We start from the raw sequence: 23360 nt of genomic DNA, 5'->3' as shown, positions 1-23360 counted from the left end.
ATACATACTTATACATGTAAAAATATTAAATTAACAATAATTAAACTGTATTACACATTGTCGTAAGTTCACAAGATAGCTATTCTGCTTAGGTTCTGTATGAACGTATAGATTTCCTGTAATAACATAACATAACTTTATAATGCAATGTTATTTTATAAATTATTCGTAAGTATTTCAAATTTAATTTTACTGTCAAACTACTCTTAACTTAACCTTATCCGCTTTTATTTTAAAGTAATACATTAGAAGTAGCCATCTTTACTAGTAGCGATATCACAAACGAATCCAGTAGAAAATTCATAGCGGAGTTCGATCCATCGGAAACAGATGTCTCAACTGTTGAGTCTACTGAATGCAGCCAATGGCACCGTTGAGGTAATTTCCAGAGGACGGGATTCCGCGGAGATCTTAAATTTCGACTCTTACGTATAGGGTGACATCAAAGAGCCTCTAGCACGGGAAGAAATGTGGAGCACGAAGCTGAAGTTAATGAAGGCGGAGGTTGAAAGATTGAAGAAGGTCAACAACGACATGTATCAATACACCCTTTTGAATACTCTAGAAAAAGCGAACAATAATAAGAAGTGAGAATGATTAAGAATGTACAGAGGATAAGAAGTACATGATAAGAAATGTACTAAATGAAAGTATAGGAATGAATCCTCTATACTTTTCTTAGAAATAAATTTTTTTAGAGGTAAAGACTGATATGAATATGTATTATATGTATTATATGTATTATATGTATTATATGTATTATATGTATTATATGTATTATATGTATATGTATTAACTATGTATTATATGTTATATATGTATTTTTGTATATAAAAGTGTATATAACAGGAGGAATTTAAAAAACTAATGAGACATTAATAAATTATGTTTTTCTGTATACATATAAAAAACATTTAATAATAATAAAAGTTTATATAATAGAGGACAGAGACACACAGAAAAGAAAAATAATTTTCCCATATAAATACGTCATATTTTTTCATAATATTAGTATAATTATCAATATAAATTTGGGACGGAAATAATTTAAAAAGCGTTTATTTGAGAATGTATCTATAATTAATTTATTATCTTTTCATAGTAAATGTGATATAAAACGATCTAATTCTTTGTTATTTTGTATGTTTCGGGCTTACCTTGAGAGAATGCCCGATCTGCCGGAACTACTCAGCGCAGGGTGAGCGCACACAGACGAATCGCAGACAGATGTTACAGAGCAAGAATTTGATCGGGCGATGGAATAGTAGATGTTCGTAACAATAATTGGACGTTATCAAATTAAATTCGCTGCTGTGGATCGCTGAATAGACTGGGTTGAGCTGCGTTGACGGTCTTTTCACTTCCGCGAGGTTACGTAGAGACTGCTGAGACGGTGAACTCTTCGCACGCGAAAAAAGGTGAATCTCGAAGAGAGTTATTGTTAAAATATGACAGCGGCGAGCGAGACAAAACTGAGTCTGTCCGTTGGTTAAAGACTTCACTTATAATTTCCTTTAGTGGCTCACGTGCCTACACAGCACGTGTTGATTGGTCGTGAACTAAATTAACAGTTCGGCTTTCGCGACAATCATAACAAATATTACTTAGATAGGAGCTGTTGATGAAAGGACTATGTATTATATATTATATATATATTTTTTTGTAAATATATATATACATATATATATATATTTTTTACATAAAAATCCCTTATAGAAATATCATACTAAGAATCATTGATAATTACTAATTTTCAGTATTAAAAATACTGGATAATAAATAATTATCAATGATTCTTAGTATGATATTTCTATAAGGGATGTATATCATAGGAGACATAGAAATTTAAAAAATTAATGTGACATTAATTAATTATGTGTATAATGAAAGGATTTCAGTATATATTAGAAGGAAAAACTTGTTTCTGCAGCATCGAAATCAATAGGCTGGAATTTTTTGTGTATAACTTTGTTTGGGAAAGATTTGATCACTGTTGTAGCGAATGTCTCGGGCGATAAGACTTAAGCTGAAAGATTGCAAAAACGCCGTGACAATAAATATTCTAACGGCCGAATAAGACCAATACTGATTGCGTGTATAGAATCTTCCAGAAGATTCTTTGCAAAGAATTCTTTGAAAGATGATATTGCCTTTTTGTTTCGAATTCGAAATAGAATGAAAAAATATTTTTTCATCTTACTAGCACTTTTACTTTTTTGAGATATCTAAATATTCACATATATATATTATTGGTTTTTGATCTTTTTCACTGAACTGGGACTGTACTAAACTGGAACTGATTAGGAACTGGTTAGATTAGTTGTAAATATAAAAAGAGCGTTACAAATGTCGCATTGTTCATTTAATGAACTTCTTATTCATAAAATCTCATTCATTAACGTATGCAAGAATCGCTATCACGATATCGCGAAACTTATTCCGCGAAACTCGTTCCTATAATGAAATGGCTTATCTTTTCAATTTATCGAAATTACGCTCACCAGTAATAATTCCTTTAGCAATAACTAATCAATTTATATTGGCAAGATGTTTTTACATTATAATAAACTAATTAAATATCGCCTTTATTAATTATTACGTTGATCGAGGATATGTTTAACAGGTATTTAATTGGTAACATGCATAGCTGCTGCATATAATTAAATAAAGAAATATTCAATAAAATAATAATTTTTTCGATGTACGCAACAAGTTAATAAAGTATGCAATTTATACGCTGTATTGTGTGTTATATTTTTTTATATTACAACGTTATACCAATTACACACCTGCACACCTGTGCTTGCTAACTAATGGATAATTTATATTCCAATTATGTAATCTTTCAATGACCAATATCATTGTCATATTATCTTTTAATTGTTGATTCAACGGTTACATCATATTTTATTGACGTATTACATTTATGTTATATGTATAACTCGAAATCTTGTCCCATACAGCAGGAATGTCCCAAATACATCATAGAGGTATCTTAAAATCTCAAATATATAAGGTGTAGTAAAAAGAAATCCATTATTTTTCCAATAGATGGCTTTAGTAATGTGTATCTCGCGTTGTATAAGTGCGATCGGTTTACGCTAGATGGCGTTAGAAAAATAAGATTTCGTATTAAAAAAACTTCTCAGACAGTTTTGTGATTGTTTGACTCAGTATTGTTTGAGCGCGCGTAAAAGATGGACCAGCAAAGAGAAAATACGCCATATTTTAGTTTTTCTTCGATAAAGGCGAAAACGCAAGCCAGGCGGCAGAAAATGTGAATAGTGTAAATCGGATCATTCTAACTATGCTAAATAAAGCCTTCAATTTCATGCAAAAATAATGGATTTCTTTTAATTACACCTTATATTTTTAGGATATCCCTATGATATAATTTGGATTTTAATTAATGTTAATTAATGTTTCATTAATTTTTTAAATTCCTTCTGTTATATACATTTCTGTCTCCTGTTATATACACTTTTATATACAAAAATACATATATAACATATAATACATAGTTAATACATATACATATAATACATATAATACATATAATACATATAATACATATTCATATCAGTCTTTACCTCTAAAAAAAACTTATTTCTAAAAAAAGTATAGAGGATTCATCCCTATACTTTCATTTAGTACATTTCTTATCATGTACTTCTTATCCTCTGTACATTCTTAATCATTCTCACTTTTTATTATTGTTCGCTTTTTCTAGTGTATTCAAAAGTGTGCACATGTTGATACATGTCGTTGTTGACCTTCTTCAATCTTTCAACCTCCGCCTTCATTAACTTCAGCTTCGTGCTCCACATTTCTTCCCGTGCTAGAGGCTCTTTGACGTCACCCTGTACGTAAGAGTCGAAATTCAAGATTTCCCTGGAATCCCGTCCTTTGGAAATTACCTCAACGGTGCCATTGTTACCGTTTGAGGTCTGCTGCAGGTTACGCAACTCCAAACGCGGCCTCAACGTGGTGGCACGGAAATTTTCGAATGCCTGCGCGAAGAACGCGGCGGTAATTGGTCCTTTGTGCTCGATCGTTCTGAGCACGTGCCGATTGGTGATATCCCAAATGTGAACTGCTCCGTCGGTAGCGCCCGACAACAAGGTAAGGCAGTCCCCTGATACCGACAAAGCAGTAATGTGGAACTTATGGGCTCTGAACAAGACATTATTCTTTTCAGCATCCTTATCTGAGCCCACTTTCCCATGTTGCTCTAAGCCACGTGGCGGCTCGTGTAGGTTACACCGAAATATGTCGCCGGTGGTGCAGCCTACGAAGAGCTCGCTGTCGCGGATGTTTACAGCGAAGACCGTGAGTGGCATGTTGAACACTAGCGAGAGCAACCGAATGCCGCTACAGAGTTCGTAGATGTTTACTGTTCGGTCCAAGGAGACTGAGTATAATCTCGCGCGAGTCCTGCCATGACCAAAGTGCAGATCACCGACCGGCAAGCTGTGGTCGGCGAATTTGTGGACGGCCACGCAACGCTCGTCGTTGAGCGCGCTGTAGAGCGACCACACGAACACAAGACCATCCTCGCCGGCGCTAGCAAACAATGAGCCGTCTTTCGTGGTGCACAGGCAGGTTATGGTCTGCAAATGTCCGGTCAAAGTGGCTACCAATCGCCCGTTGCAACTTTGCCAGATAAGCAATCTTTCTCCCACGGCGCTGATCACATAGGATCCATTCGGCGTACAAGTTAAGGCGCTCACTTTACCTGGTGTGGTCAATCTGAGATTACGTACGGGCGAGGGATTGTTCAATGACCACACGTGTATACAGGGCTTGCTAGAGTCGGCACCTAATAGATAGCTATCATTCAGAAGCTGAAGAGTGCGATGACAAAGAACTCCCGCGTTCTTGTAAGCATATAACAAGGAACCATTTGCTGGATCCCAGACTGCGGCACTGCAGCTCTCCCCGGAGGCCTCGCTTGTCAGGATGACTTCGTGTTTCATATCACTTGCTCGTTTCATCCTATGAAAATTCACTCTCTTATAACTCTTATAACGGTTTTTACACTGCCACGTGTTCTTATTTCGCGTGAACTTAATCTTAAATATGTTCTTAAATATGTTCTGTTATATTTATATTTTTCAATATATACTTTTAAATATCTGTTTTACTCGGTATGCGAAATATATGTAACTGATGTAAATATACCTATATGTAATAGACCTAGATAGTACCTAGATGTATATCACCTATATTTATATGTAGCAAATACGAAGAATTACTTTCTTCCTCTTCTCCCTTGCCTGTATCGACCGACATCGTTTAGAGCCATGCGAAGAAAGAACCGTTTGGTTAGATTGTATCTCTTTCTCTCAATTATATATGCTGCGTCCTCTGCAGAACATTGCATGAGCGTCTTCGCAGAAACGTCTTCTGGCGTACAACCAGTTAAGATCCGTTCTACAATACGTCGTATGTCGGACGCAATCAGTGGTCCAATCAGAAGAACTCTTCTCGAAAAACAAATCCTCTGATTGGCCCATCGACTGCGTTCCGACATCCGACAGAGCATACGACGTATTGTAGAACCGACCTTCATTCCACTGTTCAACTGATATGTCGTCTACAATGGCAGTAGTTGTAGTAAAGCTGGCCACACATACTTTTCGTAACAGTAACCGTAAAGACCAAATCACACTAGCGATTGGCGATAGATGATTGACGATTGAAGATTGACGATTGAAGATTGGAACTTGACCAACTAAGAACATAACAAGCCAAGGCTGCAGCTTGTTGATTCGTTAAAATCTAATCTGTAATTATCAATCATCAATCGCCAATCGCTAGTGTGATTTGGACTTTAAGACGTAATATAAGAATTGACCAATCATGTTGAGAATCGTCGAATTGTAAGGTCGCCATTTTTGTGAATACTCGATCGTAATTGGTCAATTCTTACGTTACATCTTACGGTTACTGCTACGGAAGTGTGTGTGGCCAGCTTTAAGCGTCTTCTACAATGGCAGTAGGAGTAGTAGTAAGAAATAAGCAGTAAGCAAATTGACCAATTCCATTCTTACGTTTCAAAAATAATCGATTGTGATTGGTCTATTTATTTACTGCTTATTTCTTACTACTACTCCTACTGCCATTGTAGAAGACGCTTTAGGCTAGTGACACACAAAACAACTTAAGCAGTAAAACGTAAGCAGTAAGCAAATTGACCAATCACAGTCATTGATTCTTCTTACGGTCCAAGAATCAACGACTGTGATTGGTCAATTTGTTTACTGCTTACGTTTTATGGCTCATGCATACAGGACGCGGTAATAATTGCCGCGCGGCGGAAGTTTGCGCGACAGACAATCAATATGCTGCTTTCCGTAATAACCTTCTAGCTTCTACGGAAAAACAACATATTGATTGGCTGTCGCGCGAACTTCCACCGCGCGGCAAGCATTCCTGTGTGCAGGAGCCATTACTGCTTAAGTTTTTCTGTGTGCCACGGCCCTAAGAAATAAGCAGTAAGCAAATTGACCAATTCCATTCTCACGATTCAAGAATAATCGATTGGATTGGTCTATTTACTTATTACTTACTTCTTGTCCACAACCTTCCACATCTCATTTTCCAAACCTCGAGAATAATTAAGCTTGTGATTTCTCACCACCTCAATTTATGACGTCAAAAGTGAGAAAATACGCGATAAAAATTTTTGCAAAATATGTTGGAACAAAATAATATATTCGCAAAATAATATATCGCAAAAATATGATCTTATTTTTAGCGGAATCTTCTATATGACTTAAAAAGCATTCCTTTAAAACTAAAAGGAAAATATTTTAAGCACGATATCTTAAAATTAGAAGAATTTCACCTTTTATCTATAGTACAAGTCTTATTCATAATAGAAATTTCTTTTAGTAAGAGAGTGTTTAAATACTGATTGGACCACTGATTGCGTCCGACATACGACGTATTGTAGAACAGGCCTTAACTGGTTGTACGCCAGAAGACGTTTCTGCGAAGACGCTCATGCAATTCTGCAGAGGGCGCAGCATATATAATTGAGAGGAAGAGATCCAATCTAACCAAACGCATTCTTTCTTTGCATGGCTCTAGACGGTGTCGGTCGATACAGGCAAGGGAGAAGAGGAAGAAAGTAACTCTTCGTATTTTCTACATATAAATATAGGTATATTTACATCAGTGTCATATATTTTACATACCGAGTAAAATAGATATTTAAAAGTATATATTGAAAAATATAAATATAAAAGAGAAAATATTTAAGATTAAGTTCACGCGAAATAAGAGCACGTGGCAGTGTAAAAACCATTATAAGAGTTATAAGAGAGTGAATTTTCATAGGATGAAACGAGCAAGTGATATGAAACACGAAGTCATCCTGACAAGCGAGGCCTCCGGGGAGAGCTGCAGTGCTGCAGTTTGGGATCCAGCAAATGGTTCTTTGTTATGCGCTTACAAGAACGCGGGAGTTCTTCGTCATCGCACTCTTCAGCTTCTGAGTGATAGCTATCTATTAGGTGCCGACTCTAGCAAGCCCCGTATACACGTGTGGTCATTGAACAATCCCTCGCCCGTACGTAATCTCAGATTGACCACACCAGGTAAAGTGAGCGCCTTAACTTGTACGCCGAATGGATCCTACGTGATCAGCGCCGTGGGAGAAAGATTGCTTGTCTGGCAAAGTTGCAACGGGCTATTGGTAGCCACTTTGACCGGACATTTGCAGACCATAACCTGCCTGTGCACCACGAAGGACGGCTCATTGTTTGCTAGCGCCGGCGAGGATGGTCTTGTGTTCGTGTGGTCGCTCTACAGCGCGCTCAACGACGAGCGTTGCGTGTCCGTCCACAAATTCGCTGACCACAGCTTGCCGGTCGGTGATCTGCACTTTGGTCATGGCGGGACTCGCGCGAGATTATACTCAGTCTCCTTGGACCGAACAGTAAACATCTACGAACTCGGTAGCGGCATTCGGTTGCTGTCTATAGTGTTCAACATGCCACTCACGGTCATCGCTGTAAACATCCGCGACAGCGAGCTCTTCGTAGGTTGCACTACTGGCGACATATTTCGGTGTAACCTACACGAGCCGCCACGTGGCTTAGAGCAACATGTGAAAGTGGGCTCAGATAAGGATGCCGAAAAGAACAATGTTTTGTTCAGAGCCCATAAGTTTCACGTTACTGCTTTGTCGGTATCAGGGGACTGCCTTACCTTGTTGTCGGGCGATACCGACGGAGCAGTTCACATTTGGGATATCGCCAGTCGGCACGTGCTCAGAACGATCGAGCACAAAGGACCAATTACCGCCGCGTTCTTCGCGCAGGCATTCGAGAATTTCCGTGCCACCACGTTGAGGCCGCGTTTGGAGTTGCGTAACCTGCAGCAGACCTCAAACGGTAACAATGGCACCGTTGAGATAATTTCGAGAGGACGGGATTCCGCCGAGATCTTAAATTTCGACTCTTACGTACAGGGTGACATGAAAGAGCCTATAGCACGGGAAGAAATATGGAGCACGAAGCTGAAGTTAATGAAGGCGGAGGTTGAAAGATTGAAGAAGGTCAACAACGACATGTATCAATACACCCTTTTGAATACTCTAGAAAAAGCGAACAATAATAAGAAGTGAGAATGATTAAGAATGTACAGAGGATAAGAAGTACATGATAAGAAATGTACTAAATGAAAGTATAGGGATGAATCCTCTATACTTTTCTTAGAAATAAATTTTTTTAGAGGTAAAGACTGATATAACTATGTATTATATGTATTATATGTATTATATGTATTATATGTATTATATGTATTATATGTATTATATGTATTATATGTATTATATGTATTATATGTATTATATGTATTATATGTATTATATGTATTATATGTATTATATGTATTATATGTATTATATGTATTATATGTATTATATGTATTATATGTATTATATGTATTATATGTATTATATGTATTATATGTATTATATGTATTATATGTATTATATGTATTATATGTATTATATGTATTATATGTATTATATGTATTATATGTATTATATGTATTATATGTATTATATGTATTATATGTATTATATGTATTATATGTATTATATGTATTATATGTATTATATGTATTATATGTATTATATGTATTATATGTATTATATGTATTATATGTATTATATGTATTATATGTATTATATGTATTATATGTATTATATGTATTATATGTATTATATGTATTATATGTATTATATGTATTATATGTATTATATGTATTATATGTATTATATGTATTATATGTATTATATGTATTATATGTATTATATGTATTATATGTATTATATGTATTATATGTATTATATGTATTATATGTATTATATGTATTATATGTATTATATGTATTATATGTATTATATGTATATGTATTAACTATGTATTATATGTTATATATGTATTTTTGTATATAAAAGTGTATATAACAGGAGACATAGAAATGTATATAACAGGTGGAATTTAAAAAACTAATGAGACATTAATAAATTATGTTTTTCTGTATACATATAAAAAATATTTAATAATAATAAAAGTTTATATAATAGAGGACAGAGACACACAGAAAAGAAAAATAATTTTCCCATATAAATACGTCATATTTTTTCATAATATCAGTATAATTATCAATATAAATTTGTGACGAAAATAATTTAAAAAGCGTTTATTTGAGAATATATCTGTAATTAATTTATTATCTTTTCATAGTAAATGTGATATAAAACGATCTAATTCTTTGTTATTTTGTATAAGTATGTTTCGGGCTTACCTTGAGAGAACGCCCGATCTGCCGGAACTACTCAGCGCAGGATGAGCGCACACAGACGAATCGCAGACAGACGTTACAGAGCAGGAATTTGGTCGGGCGATGGAGTAGTAGATGTTCGTAACAATAATTGGACGTTATCAAATTAAATTCGCTGCTGTGGATTGCTGAATAGGCTGGGTTGAGCTGCGTTGACGGTCTTCTCACTTCCGCGAGGTTACGTAGAGACATTGCCGAGACGATGAACTCTTCGCACGCGAAAAAAGGTGAATCTCGAAGAGAGTTATTGTTAAAATATGACAGCGGCGTGCGAGACAAAACTGAGTCTGTCCGTTAAAGACTTCACTTATAGTTTCCTTTAGTGGCTGACGTGCCTACACGGCACGTGTTGATTGGTCGTGAACTAAATTAATAGTTCGGCTTTCGCGACAATCATAACAAATATTACTTAGATAGAAGCTGTTGATGAAAGGACTATATATTATATATTATATATATTTTTTTTTGTAAATATATATATATATATATATATATATATACATATATATATGTATATTTTTTTACATAAAAATGTATATCATAGGAGACATAGAAATTTAAAAAATTAATGAAACATTAATTAATTATGTGTATAATGAAAGGATCTCAGTATATATTAGAAGGAAAAACTTGTTTCTGCAGCATCGAAATCAATAGGCTGGAATTTTTTGTGTATAACTTTGTTTGGGAAAGATTTGATCACTGTTGTAGCGAATGTCTCGGGCGATAAGACTTAAGCTGAAAGATTGCAAAAACGCCGTGACAATAAATATTCTAACGGCCGAATAAGACCAATACTGATTGCGTGTATAGAATCTTCCAGAAGATTCTTTGCAAAGAATTCTTTGGAAGATGATATTGCCTTTTTGTTTCGAATTCGAAATAGAATGAAAAAATATTTTTTCATTTCACTAGCACTTTTATCTAAATATTCACATATATATATTATTGGTTTTTGATCTTTTTCACTGAACTGGGACTGCACTAAACTGGAACTGATTAGGAACTGGTTAGATTAGTTGTAAATATAAAAAGAACGTTACATATATCGCATTGTTCACTTAATGAACTTCTCATTCATAAAATCTCATTCATTAATGTATACAAGAATGGCTATCACGATATCGCGAAACTTATTCCGCGAAACTCGTTCCTATAATGAAATGGCTTATCTTTTCAATTTATCGAAATTACGCTCACCAGTAATAATTCCTTTAGCAATAGCCAATCAATTTATATTGGCAAGATGTTTTTACATTATAATAAACTAATTAAATATCCTTTATTAGCCTTTATTAATTATTACGTTGATCGAGGCATATGTTTAACAGGTATTTAATTGGTAACATGCATAGCTGCTGCATATAATTAAATAAAGAAATATTCAATAAAATAATAATTTTTTCGATGGACGCAACAAGTTAATAAAGTATGCAATTTATACGCTGTATTGTGTGTTATATTTATTTTTTTATATTACAACGTTATACCAATTACACACCTGCATACCTGTGTTTGCTGGCTAATGGATAATTTATATTCCAATTATGTAATCTTTCAATGATCAGTATCATTGTCATATTATCTTTTAATTGTCGATTCAACGGTTACATCATATTTTATTGACGTATTACATTTATGTTATATGTATAACTTGAAATCTTGTCCCACACAGCAGGAATGTCCCAAATACATCATAGAGGTATCTTAAAATCCCAAATATATTTTTAGCATATCCCTATGATATAATTTGGACACTTCTGCTGTGTGAAATAAAGTAGGAAGTTTTATAGTTAACATATACACATTGCTGTTACAACATATATATATATATATATATATATATATATATATATATATATATATATATATTGTAGTATTACGTATCATTTATTTATATTTCGTTACATTACAACAGTTATGTACCTGTGAATTGCTAGATAGTTGACAAATAATTTGCAAAAGCAGAAATAAAGATTGATGTAGTAAAAACATCAAAGCATTAATCCGAGTAAAAAAGTAGAGAATATTGACGTAGTGAAAATATATCCCGAAATAATTATTTTTCGGTAATGACATTCACACACAATCACAAATGTTTAATTTGTAATTGCCTTACCGAACAATATTTCAACTTCACTGAAATGCGATCCGTATTCAATACAATAATAGAAAAAAGTGCTATTTCCTGCAAATTTATATTTTAAGTTTAAACAAAAAAATATTCTCTCTCTTCTAATGAAGTGAACAATTAATCATAAATCTATTAGATATTATTCTAACTTTCTTTGTTTTGAATCAAGAAGAATGTGTTTACTTGAAGTAAAATACTCTCTTACTAAAAGAAATTTCTATTATGAATAAGACTTGTACTGTAGATAAAAGATGAAATTCTTCTAATTTTAAGATATCGTGCTTAAAATATTTTCCTTTTAGTTTTAAAGGAATGCTCTTTAGGTCATATCGAAGATTTCGCTAAGAATAAGATCATATTTTTGCGATATATTATTTTGCGAATATATTATTTTGTTCCAACATATTTTGCAAGAATTTTTATCGCGTATTTTCTCACTTTTGATATCATAAATTGAGGTGGTGAGAAATCACAAGCTTAATTATTCTCGAGGTTTGGAAAATGAGGCGTGGAATGTCGTCGAATCGATAAAATTTTGCTTTCATGGTTTATTGAATGCGGATGAGAAGATCTCTTGTGTCCTACCCTGTAGGCTGGAGGTTAATATTGCTAGATATATTACGTTCTCGTATACCGTTATCTGTGGAGGATACCGCTAATTATATACCTGCGCTAATTGCTACACCGGAAAATAATTTCTGCGGTGGATGATGCTACGGCGTCGAATCGGGAAGCGACGTGCTATTCTTCACCGCGTCCCTTAAAATACGATATTATAAATAACACCCTTTCTATATCGAGGCAGAGCATGAAGTATACTGAACGTACGAACGATAAATTTATATTTCAAGATCTTCTCTGCGCCGAACTCGCAGAAAAGATCCTTTTCCTCGGCGATACCGAGTGAAGGTACGTGAAGTCGAGCTACCTGGCGATCTCCCCACAACTAGAAATTTACCTTCTCAGGTTAATTCTAATCAGATACTTGGTTTGTATAAGATGATATATCGGATAATGATAAATCATATAATGTATTGTAGCAATTAAGAATTTATTAATAAAAAGGATTATTAATAATTATATTTAATATTAATATAACCCAGCAACACATGACGTTGTACACTTTAAATCCGTAGTGTCAAGTTATACTCAATTTGAGTTATTTTTAACCATTCCTATAAGTTGCCACTGCTCCTACTAAATATGTCGTTAATTTAACTAATGTAATGGAGTTAAATAATTTAACTTAAGAAATGTATTAAATTTGACTAAAATTTAGTTTATTTTTTATTATGTGCACGTTAATGTAACCTTTGTTTTAATAAAAAAATGACAATATTGTTTTAAATGGGTTGATTAGATGTGGTTATTTTTTTAAACACATGTTTTGTGTTAAAATAGTAAATTTTGACACACATAATAGTCAAAAACAACTAAATATTATTTAACTCAAGAAATTGGTTTAAATTTGATCTTCCAATATTTAATAGTGTACAGTAACTGGCATATTTTTAATAAAAATTGACTTTTGAATCAAAATTGAACTAGAATCAATTTATTATATAAATTCAGTGAAATAATTGGTAAACATCGATACGAGAACATCACGCGATGAAAATTTAACACTTTTTTGTATAAGTCTATATATCTAATAAATCTAATGTTATATATAATTCAAAGTTAAGTAATAAAAAACTAGTCAACTAGTTAAAAGTTATCTTATAACATTAATAACTTTTAACTTAGTTCAGCTATCTTTAGGTGAGTAAACTTAAATTGGGTATTTTAAAATTAATTAAATAAATTTAATTTATTATTTTTTAACATAAATTAAAATAATTAATTAATAATTTAAATTTAAATTTAAAACAATTTAATTAAAATAATTTACCTATATTAAAATCAGTCTGTTTATAATGTAAAATAAGAAAAATCGAAATATTGCCAGAGCAGAACTTTGTTCCGTTTCTGTGAGCATTAATTCTTTTTCTGTGTAGAATCTTGAACAAAACACACTTGATATTTTCTCATAAAAGATTAACTTCTTTTATTATTTTAATAAATTAAATTATGATTAAAAGATTACTTATACAAAAAATATATATTATTTTATGTAATTAACTTTTAACTTTAATAAGTTAATTTAATTTTATCTTAACTTTTAATTAAGTCAATGTTTGTTTATGTAACATTTAACTCCACGAAATTAATTTTTTAAATCTTAAACTTAACATTTAATTAAAAAAATATATATTATTTTACCCACAATCCTATGTTAATTATGCTAACCATGTTTACATCTTATTATTGGGAACGTCAACCTTAAGTTGAAAGCTAAGATTTCGACTGGCTGAAATCTTAGTTGTTTAGTGGAAATCTCAACTTTTGCTTAGCTAATGAAGGGACATATCAACGAATCAATAATCGATTTTCCCTTGAAATGATCGGTTTGTGTTAGAATCGAATAGGAAAGAATCGATTAGGGAACATCGATCTCTAAGAGAGGAGCGATTTTCGAATCGCGTAATCGCACATTCCCACCATAAATTTCCAAGTCGGGTCGCATTCTCGCTGTCGCCGTTAACTCGCACACCTTCCTCTTTTGCAAGACCGTTATCATTGCCCACGCGATCCTACGTCGTCTATGTGTCATCGGAGAAATCAGGAGAAGCTCAATCTCTCCCGGCCACCTTCTTCGCTTCGAAATGGATTCGCTGAACACGCGTCGCACCGTGCAATTAATTAAACGGCAAGTCGGCGCTAAACGTTAGATACGGTCTTTATCAGCGCTCCTTTGTATTTAAATGAGCCGTTGCGCGCATACAAATGGAACGCTCACGAGTCGCATCGTCGTGGATAAATTAATCGCGGCGAAAAAGGTTTTCGTGTCGCACATTGTGTCCCTTGAGAGACGCTCCGGTGAGTCTTGGTCCCGAACCACGGGGATCTCGCCTAATTTTCACCTTTCTACTTACCCAGCTCTACCTGCCTGCCAAATCTACCGATCCTCAACTGCCTACCTTCATCCTGGCGTACCCTAACCAGCCACGATGCAAGTTCTTTCTTCTCAGCAGTATCGATTGTCGCGTTTTTATTCATTTTGTCACGCATTCAGGCGAGCCCCAGCGAAAGCCCGCAGTAGCTCGTGAAACCGTGTCGGTCATTTTGTTTTCGCATTCTTCCTTGGCCGCAAATGAATTGATCGCCTTCCCCCCCTACTCCGCTCTCCTCGCCTCTGCTTCCTCTCCTCATTCCTGTCCAAAAAAGCCGTCATTCGCAAAAATATCGTTTTATATCAGAACTTTCGACGGTTGAAAAATGTCGTTCTATGTCAGAACTTTTTCCACGATGCTTTATCGTTATGCGCGATACGATTCGCGCTTTGAAAAAGTGAATATCGCCATTTATTACTGTGGCACGTGTCATAACCCCTTTCCCTCCCCACCATACCCTCCTTCCGACTGAAAAAGAGGAACTCGTGAGTTAAAATAGAATCGCCCTGTAAAGCTATAAATTCCTGATCTACGATATCGAGAGCACGAGCTTATCTTTATTGGCACGTTTTTCTATCCGCACTTTTGGAGGAACGGCCGATCGATTGGCGTGTCGTCGTACCGGGCGTGCCGGAACGCCGTGAGAAAATATTGCGATCGCGCGTTATGGAGATTAAGGTAGCATCCAACATCCGGGAAAATGTGCCGGCACGAATACATCACGAGAGCGACGGTAATGCGTCATAATCTGTCGCACGATAATCACATCACGCGTATATAAATCTATATATTATCAACGCATCAACGTAATACACGGCCTCGTTTTACACCTACGTTACCACGACCGAATTACCGTAATACACGCAGTAACGGATCGCTCCGCGCCCCCTCAAAAATATGTCTGAAGATCAATATCTTTCTCTCGGGGGTAAATGGGCCCCGCCGTTCTGAAGGTCGCACACTACATCAAAATCGACCATACCGTACGAATTAATAATGTATGCTCGTATCATGGTAGTGCGCGTGAAAATTGTGGCCGGCACCTATACGGCAAAGATATGACGCATAAGGGAAGTCTTTGAAAGACTGAAAATTGTATTGTATCGAAGAAGAAAAGGATCCCGAGAGAAAAGAGGTGCTTTTATTAATTGCGAAAAACACTCACTCTCATGTAGCGAAATGCTTATTCTGTATGTTGATGAAATGTATTTCTTCATTTAAGGTATCAAGTAAGGTTAGTTGTATCGTAGTTTAAAAAATATAATACTGAAATGTCTTTTAGTAATGTTAACACGTTCGCTTATGCTCAAATATGATTTGATAATGTGACTTACTTAAATTCAAACTCAAACTTGGTTTGATAATGTGAACATAGAAAAAAGAACGATGGGTGAAATTGGTCAACTTTTGCCTTAAAAGTATAATGTAAATTATACTATGTAATTTTTTATGATTTTTGGGTTGCTGAATATGATGGTAGCATTTTTATCCGTCTAAATCCGTAGAAAAATGATAAAGATTCGTCCTATATATAAAGAGATCGAAATAAGTCACATTTAATAGCAATTCGGTTAATGACAAATTTGTTTCAATTATTTAATTACAGCATAGTTTTATAACTATAATATTTTTTCATTGAAAACAGGAAATACTTCAAAATGGAGCATCTCAGAAATGTTAAATTTTCTTAAAAAATTCTTTAGTAGAATCTCTAAAGTAGTATGGAAGTCCATCATTATTTTACCATCTTTACTATTTTAACATCTTCAAAATTACACAACGTATACTTACTATACGCATACGTAACTAGTATGCAGATGCATATTTGATTTAAAATTCTTTGAATAAAAAAATTGACTATCGTTCTTAACTTTCATATTATATTAACTTCGCCATGTCAGATTTAGTACTTCTGAAGTATATACTTTTCAGTGAAGTTTTCAGTGAAGAAAGAAATAAAATAAAACTGTACAATAATATACAAATAATACATATAAATAATACACATAATAATACACATAAATATACAAATAATTAAATAATTAGAATAAAATCGTCACTAATCGAATTGTTATTAAAAGTGACTTATTTCGATCTTTTTATATATAGAACGAATCTTACTTCGATCCTTTTAAAGTAGAATTTGATCACTTTCCCACAGGTTAGATAGATAAAAATGCTACCATTTAGTATTTAGTATTCAGTAATTAAAAAAAACATAAGATTATATATATAACTTAAGTTATACTTTTTAGGCAAAAATTGATCCATTGTCCTCTGCTATCACATTTATGTGACACTAGTTTCCAATGAGAGATTATTGTGTCACATGTACGTGAACATGTGTGAACACGTGAATATTGGTAGCGAACATGTTAATAACAATTATAAAATTTCTATAAAGTTGTTCAATAATTCCTTCTCTGTCTCTTTTTCCATCCTGTGCAGTCTTTATAATTAAAGAAAAGAATGATTGTTAGTATTAACGTTGAAGAATATTCTTCGACAAAGCTGAATAAAGTTGAAATGCATCTCGAAGAAATGATGACCCAATGAAAAATTTTTTATATATAATTATATAAAATTATATATAATTATATATTATTATGTATCAAATTTGTCCATTCATGTTCATACATTCTACTTATATATATAATTATATATAATTATATATAATTATGTATAATTATATATATAAATTCATATATAATTTTACATAATTACGCATAAATTTATATGTAATTATACATATTGTTATACATAATATATAATTATATATAATTATATATAATTTTATATGATTATATATAATTATACATAATTATGTATGGACAAATTTCATAGAAAATTTTGCATGAAAAATTTTTCATCGGGGAACGATTCAATTATACTTAATTAAAAGATTCTTTCGAAATATTTTCTCGTAGCATTCTGCAACTCGTGAGATAATAGAGCTGACGAAGGACAACGTCAGTCTTTCGCTTGGAAAAAAGGATCTAATCATATGTTACGTAGATCGCGGAAAAACACGACGGTTCCGCGAGGAGTAGGGATGAGAAGCGAGTCGGAGACTCTGTGACGAGGGGGTTGAACCGTGGGGTGGCAACCCCGTGATCGGCGTGGAGGCGCTTGGTATAAAATCAGACGTCGGGTGACTGGAGATATTCAGTGTCGGTGCGATTTTAAGCTCCGCAGCATCGTTACTTAGAATCTCCAACACCAGCGATCATAGAAATGAAGGACAACTTAATTTTCGTTTTCGTGGTCCTTCTGGTATTTTCCACCTCTTTCAATCGTAAGTCAACACACCGCGGTTTCCCTCATTCTAGAGCGCCATTCGTTTTTTTTTACTAGCAATTATTTTCTTCAATTTGTTATTTTGTCGAAATAACTACACACGTGCTGGCATATATTTTTCTATCAGGTCTTTTCTATTTCGACCGCGCTCAATAAAAACACTGTAAAAACATTCTGAGATAGAGTTTCGAAAGTAGAATATCAGTGAAAATATTAATGTCACCTAGATACGTGAAGAAGATGTTTCGACTGAGAGAAATTAATTATAACTGTAGGATGACAGAAATACTTGGTTCGAACTTCGCTCTCATAAGCGAAAATATTGAGAAAACTTATGATCCGGTATGTACCTCGAAAATTATAAGTTAAACGAGTGATAACAACGAGACGTAAATTCGTCTAATATTAAAAGTCGTGCTTTTGATTGCTCCGTGCACGATGCTTTAGTTAATTCATTCTCGCCGAGACCGAAACTGGAACTCGGACGCGGCAATTCCCGGCGCGAAGTAAAAATGAAATAGGACGGGGGATTAAGTGTAAAAGGAAAAAAAGAGAAAACCGTGGCCACGCGAGGGAAGACAGTATTATGCGAGATTCCCGCAGGAAATCGCTGAGCGCCGCGGGTGCGAGTGTAAATTAAATCGTTAGGGATTATGATGTCGGACCTCTCATAGAAAAACGTCGCCGACGTCCTATCTATTTTTCAGTCGCCAGATGCTCGGTCCGCCAGCACTTCGAATACGCTAGAGGCAAGAGACTCGCATGAGTGTCGCGTAGTACCTTTCGTTATGCTTGTGTGACATTTTCTTTTTATCTCACGCGCGTTCTAACCCCTTCTCTTTTCTCTTCTCTTCTCTTTGTTTAACTCCATGTCATGTTATGCATAAACGTTAAACCGTCACGAGAGCCGTGCTACTTCTTTCAGATCGTTAAATGCTTCTCAAGATGTTCTGCGAAACTCATTATTATTTCTTAGCGTTCGAGTGTCGTCGACTTGATTTCTTTAAAAATAACAGCTCAACCGTTATCTTTTCACCCCGGAAAAATCAATACAGTCGTGGTTTTAATAAAACTGAGTTGTTTGCCGCGCAGCGTATACACGCCGGGAAATATTATAATTCGCGCAACGCTGGTACATATCTTGAATTTCAAAAATATATATTATTTCATATTCATATTGTATGTATTTTTCTTTTTTGCGTTTTTTTATGCTGTGCTTACATATAACAGATCGTAAATGATGTGAATTTTTAACGTTGCAATTTTCGAATGATTGTCAAGGCATGTGTGTGTGTGTGTGTGTGCAATAATGTAATATTTCGTTTGTTCTCTCTCCGATAATATCGTTTTCAATTTGTGAACACACAAATGTAAGCTCTCGGGAAATATCAATAATTTTAAGAGATAAATTTGTAAAAACCTTTTACCATCGATATTTTACAGTCGCTAATTTTTTTTTCTCTTTTTCTCCTCCTTCTCTCTCTCTCTCTCTCTCTCTCTCTTTCGTTTTTTGTCCTCCTTGTCGATTGTATAAAGCATTTATCGCGCAACGCGGTCGGTCACACATCCTGGAATTTCATACTCTATATTACTACTTATATCTCCACCGTCGTGATTACGTAGCCCCTATTGTACTTCCGAGTGAGTTGCGAACTAAACAAAAGTTGCGGTGGACGTATACATTAGACAAGCACTCGGACAGCTGATAGTCAAACTATGTAACGGCAACGATAGAAAGGAGTTACGATGTGGCGCGCTGTAAACTATCGCGGGCGCGAACGCAGTTGGAAATAATTTTGCGCGCGCGATATACTCTAATTGTCTCGCTCGACGTTCCAGGAGGTCAAAAGATAAAAGCGAACGACAGGCGTTCCTTCGGGCTGATACCGGTTCCTAGGACCGGCCGCAATTCGGAACTGCTGAGCCTACCAAGATCGGACCGAGCACAAGGGATGCTGCATTATCCTCGGGTCGGACGATCCGATGCGTCGGGCTTCGGTAACCTGAATCGATTTCACGACCTGTCACCCGAAACCGACGTCGAGTTCTACGCTGTGCGCGACATGGATCCCGACGCCCTTGTAGACCTTGATTACGAAGATGGAGCACGCGGCAAGAATGGTTTCTTTGGATCAGTCTGAAAGTTCGGTTCGATTTTTTTAGTCGAGTTTGACATGATCGCACCTAATGGAGAGGAAAAGCAACTACTCGCGGACCAAGTAATTGTTGTCTGTGACCCTTTTCCAGCACTCGCAGGCGGCATTCGTGTATTTCTGTCGTGGCAAGTGGCCGGCTTGTCGAGCAAGAAAGAAAATCGAACCGAAGTTCCTTATTTAACCAATATTAATAACTTCGCGTCATCTCGAATTGCACGTAGGCATTTTTGCGCGAGTGACGACAGAAAAAAAAATTATTTTATTGAAAACTCGAAAGCGCGATAATACGAACTGTCGAATTGCCGCAAAAAATTCCAACGTGTAAATGTTCCGGGGGAGAAATTCACGGATTGTCATGAATACTATTATACACCGCACGTGCGTCAGACGTGTTATTAATTAAAGTGACTTTTATCGGGTTGAATAAAACCTCTGAACAAGTACAAATGCGAACGTACAAATTTAAACGTAACAGTACACGATTTTCTATTATCTCACCGTGTCATATATCTGCAGTATTTTTTAACAAGACCATTCAGATCATTTCCTGTTGCAATACTCTAGGATCGCGTTTTTAAACGAGATGCACGTCACAAAATATACATGCAACACGATCCACACTGAGAGAAAAGATATTTAAGAAATAAAAAAATATTTTTTCGGTAGGTGCTAATTATTTTATACTAATTTAAACAATTTTTCAACTAAGAAGATACACACTCTCGTAAAATATCAGCTTTTCATGAAAACAGTTGTTTATTTTATTTAAATAAAAGAATTTAGATTTAAATAAATATATATATTGGTACCCAGCAAATAAATATCTTTTATTTATCAGATATTTTTTCTCTCAGTCTACATTTTCGCCGTCTATTTACTCAAAGTTAAGTACCAATGCTTGTACACGCATAGATCTAACTTTGGACATTCTTATTGTTTTAGTCTTTAAACATGAATATTTTAACTTGCAACGTAGAATATACATATATTCTATATTAGGAGTTTAAACATTCATATTTAGAGACCAAAACAATAAACATTCAAGATTAGATATTGGGATAAATTTTTGATTCATGACATGAGATAACCAACAATGGAAACTCTTCAAATTTTTAATTGCAATTATAAAAAATATACCATGAATTAATCATAAAATTTATATTGTGCAATAATATAAATTATGTATTACATTGACGCAGCACAACAAATTTGTTAAAAGTTGTTTTTAGATAGCCATTTTTTATTTCACATATTATTTTTTGTAAATTTTAATTATTTCTTTCGTATATATTTCTCTCTATTGTATTCTGTTTCATCATTCATCTCACGCGATAAATATGACTGCAATCGTAAACAACGCAATCTTTATTAATTGACCGGCAAAGTTGCTGGCGGATTTGTATACACCCGCCTACCTGGGTGCCCAGGCATTTTGATACTTTGATCTCACTCGTCGACTGTATCCCTTCGTACAGAGTATGCGAACAAACTAATGGCGTTGAGGCGTGCCGACAAAACACCGAGGAACAGTATCTGGCTGATAACCGACCACATGCACGGACACAAGGACCCCCGTTCGGCGCAAAAGATCGACGATTCCCGATTGTACTATTCTATTCTGCGAGGTACGGAGGAACATTAAATCTCTCACCCTTAGCAATGTTACATGCACATCAAATAGATTGCGTTGAGATTTATGAGAACGCTGTGTGTCTCTGTCACCTGACAACATTGCCGACAGCGGGGAATTTTTAAAGCGCTCGGACGCCGCTCGTTTCAACGATACGATAATCGAGTAGAGTGTCATGTAAAGGTCCGATGAACAAGCGCGATAAATGGACAACGACAGACTTTGAATGTTACAGCGGCAGAATGTTACATCTGGCGCATCGATCACATTATTTTTGCTAAATTAATTATTCCCCGGGAATGCGCGTCGCGCGGGGCTGTTCAATGGCGGTATCGACTGTCACACGTACACACACACGCGTACATACAGACACCGCGCCGCGTCGTTCTTTGACATTACGCCAGTCGCGAAGCAGCGGAGTCCGTTGTGTTCGCGCGCTCGTGCGCGTCACAGATTCATTAATCCTTCAATACGAACGGTTTAAGACGCCGCACGTGCGGCTGACTTTCTATGTGACTGACCCTTGATCTCTTTCCAGATTCTCGAAATACTCAAGGTCAAGGAGGTTACACGCCGAGATTGGGTCGCGAGAATGAGCGCGACGCGGCGAGTTTCCTGTAGGTCGTCCACTTTTTGATCGTGTGTCATTTTGATCACGTATTCGATGGATGTGTCGTTCCCGTGGGAGAGAGAGGGAGAAAAGGAATTTACCGTATCATTACCAGGACTGCGACTCGACGCTTCCGGTTGTTTCCCCACATTTTCATCGGCGAGACGCCTGTGCACTTTGTATTCCCGCATTATGCAACACAATACATGGTCTGCATTCAAGTACCGCAGTTCCTATGATCTTACACGTCCCTTGTGCCATCGCGAGCGCCGGTCTTCCCGACGAGGAAGCTCGATCGCGCGAAATTCGGCAACCTCGCCCCAGATTTTCCCCCGAAGACATACGAGCCCACCCTAGCTGATCCCACGTTGGCTCGTTTCTCTTCCTGTTTTCTTTTTGTATAAAACATTGAATGAAAATAAACGTTTGGTTAATATTGTACGCCGAGCGAGCGACTCGCGCGCTGTACATTTCCCCTAATTCAATTGAAAATACAACGCGTATTGATTCTGCGGGATTATTCAATTGTGCACATACACACGTGAACATTTCGATTTGCGCGTTATAATTAACAATACCCTGATAATTTGCGTAACAGATAATAACTAAAATCTGCCACGATATTTTTCACTCGGAAACCTACAGATAGAAAGAGAGGTAGATGGACAGATAGATAGAG

The 23360-nt window shown here is 35.4% G+C and overlaps 3 protein-coding genes across 15 annotated transcripts; 2 read left to right on the top strand and 1 right to left on the bottom strand.

Annotated features, from left to right (window-relative positions):
- Positions 1-49: 49 nt before the first annotated feature.
- LOC116847841 (WD repeat-containing protein 18-like) lies at positions 50-9968 on the bottom strand. Of its 9 annotated transcripts, XR_004378827.1 has the most exons (4): positions 9826-9968; positions 1158-1576; positions 217-561; positions 50-116 (listed from the first exon to the last, which is right to left on the bottom strand). XR_004378827.1 is itself a non-coding variant. In XM_032823272.1 (2 exons), the coding sequence occupies exon 2, from the start codon at positions 4992-4994 to the stop codon at positions 3711-3713; it is 1284 nt and encodes a 427-aa protein (XP_032679163.1). In that variant the 5' UTR covers position 4995; positions 9826-9953; the 3' UTR covers positions 3455-3710. The 9 variants fall into 9 exon arrangements, 5 of the variants coding, with proteins under 5 accessions (XP_032679163.1, XP_032679160.1, XP_032679159.1 ...); XR_004378826.1 differs by having other exon boundaries at positions 58-561; XR_004378828.1 differs by having other exon boundaries at positions 58-561; positions 1158-1424; positions 9826-9966.
- Positions 7049-9953, top strand: LOC116847842 (WD repeat-containing protein 18-like). 3 transcript variants are annotated; one of them, XR_004378830.1, is made up of 3 exons: positions 7049-7168; positions 7345-8744; positions 9810-9953. XR_004378830.1 is itself a non-coding variant. In XM_032823274.1 (3 exons), exons 2-3 carry the CDS (start codon positions 7346-7348, stop codon positions 8482-8484), a joined length of 1062 nt encoding a protein of 353 aa, XP_032679165.1. In that variant the 5' UTR covers positions 7049-7168; position 7345; the 3' UTR covers positions 8485-8629. The 3 variants fall into 3 exon arrangements, 2 of the variants coding, with proteins under 2 accessions (XP_032679165.1, XP_032679164.1); XM_032823274.1 differs by lacking the exon at positions 9810-9953 and having other exon boundaries at positions 7345-8402; positions 8480-8629; XM_032823273.1 differs by lacking the exon at positions 9810-9953 and having other exon boundaries at positions 7345-8749.
- LOC116847844 (CAPA peptides-like) lies at positions 9945-23122 on the top strand. 3 transcript variants are annotated; one of them, XM_032823278.1, is made up of 5 exons: positions 18167-18283; positions 18993-19034; positions 20125-20397; positions 21917-22066; positions 22610-23122. In XM_032823278.1, exons 1-5 carry the CDS (start codon positions 18223-18225, stop codon positions 22690-22692), a joined length of 609 nt encoding a protein of 202 aa, XP_032679169.1. In that variant the 5' UTR covers positions 18167-18222; the 3' UTR covers positions 22693-23122. The 3 variants fall into 3 exon arrangements, with proteins under 3 accessions (XP_032679171.1, XP_032679170.1, XP_032679169.1); XM_032823280.1 differs by lacking the exons at positions 18167-18283; positions 18993-19034 and adding an exon at positions 9945-10088; XM_032823279.1 differs by lacking the exon at positions 18993-19034 and having other exon boundaries at positions 18146-18283.
- The last annotated feature ends 238 nt before the right edge of the window (positions 23123-23360 follow it).

Source organism: Odontomachus brunneus, unplaced genomic scaffold (genome assembly GCF_010583005.1).
Source record: "Odontomachus brunneus isolate Ranch 3 - 2012 unplaced genomic scaffold, Obru_v1 Obru_scaffold_083, whole genome shotgun sequence".
Classification (NCBI taxonomy): Eukaryota; Metazoa; Arthropoda; class Insecta; order Hymenoptera; family Formicidae; genus Odontomachus; species Odontomachus brunneus.
This window is presented reverse-complemented; position numbering and strand designations above follow the sequence as displayed.

What these genes read in the sequence shown, in the direction of transcription:
- LOC116847842 (XM_032823273.1), top strand. Translation starts at nt 7,346, where the DNA reads ATGAAACGAGCAAGTGATATGAAACACGAAGTCATCCTGACAAGCGAG.
- LOC116847844 (XM_032823278.1), top strand. Translation starts at nt 18,223, where the DNA reads ATGAAGGACAACTTAATTTTCGTTTTCGTGGTCCTTCTGGTATTTTCC. An exon ending in TTACGAAGATGGAGCACGCG is followed by an intron (nt 20,398 to 21,916) that starts GCAAGAATGGTT and finishes CCCTTCGTACAG; the next exon opens with AGTATGCGAACAAACTAATG. An exon ending in GTACTATTCTATTCTGCGAG is followed by an intron (nt 22,067 to 22,609) that starts GTACGGAGGAAC and finishes ATCTCTTTCCAG; the next exon opens with ATTCTCGAAATACTCAAGGT.
- LOC116847841 (XM_032823267.1), bottom strand. Translation starts at nt 5,305, where the DNA reads ATGGCTCTAAACGATGTCGGTCGATACAGGCAAGGGAGAAGAGGAAGA. An exon ending in CAAGGGAGAAGAGGAAGAAA is followed by an intron (nt 4,996 to 5,255) that starts GTAATTCTTCGT and finishes GAATTTTCATAG; the next exon opens with GATGAAACGAGCAAGTGATA.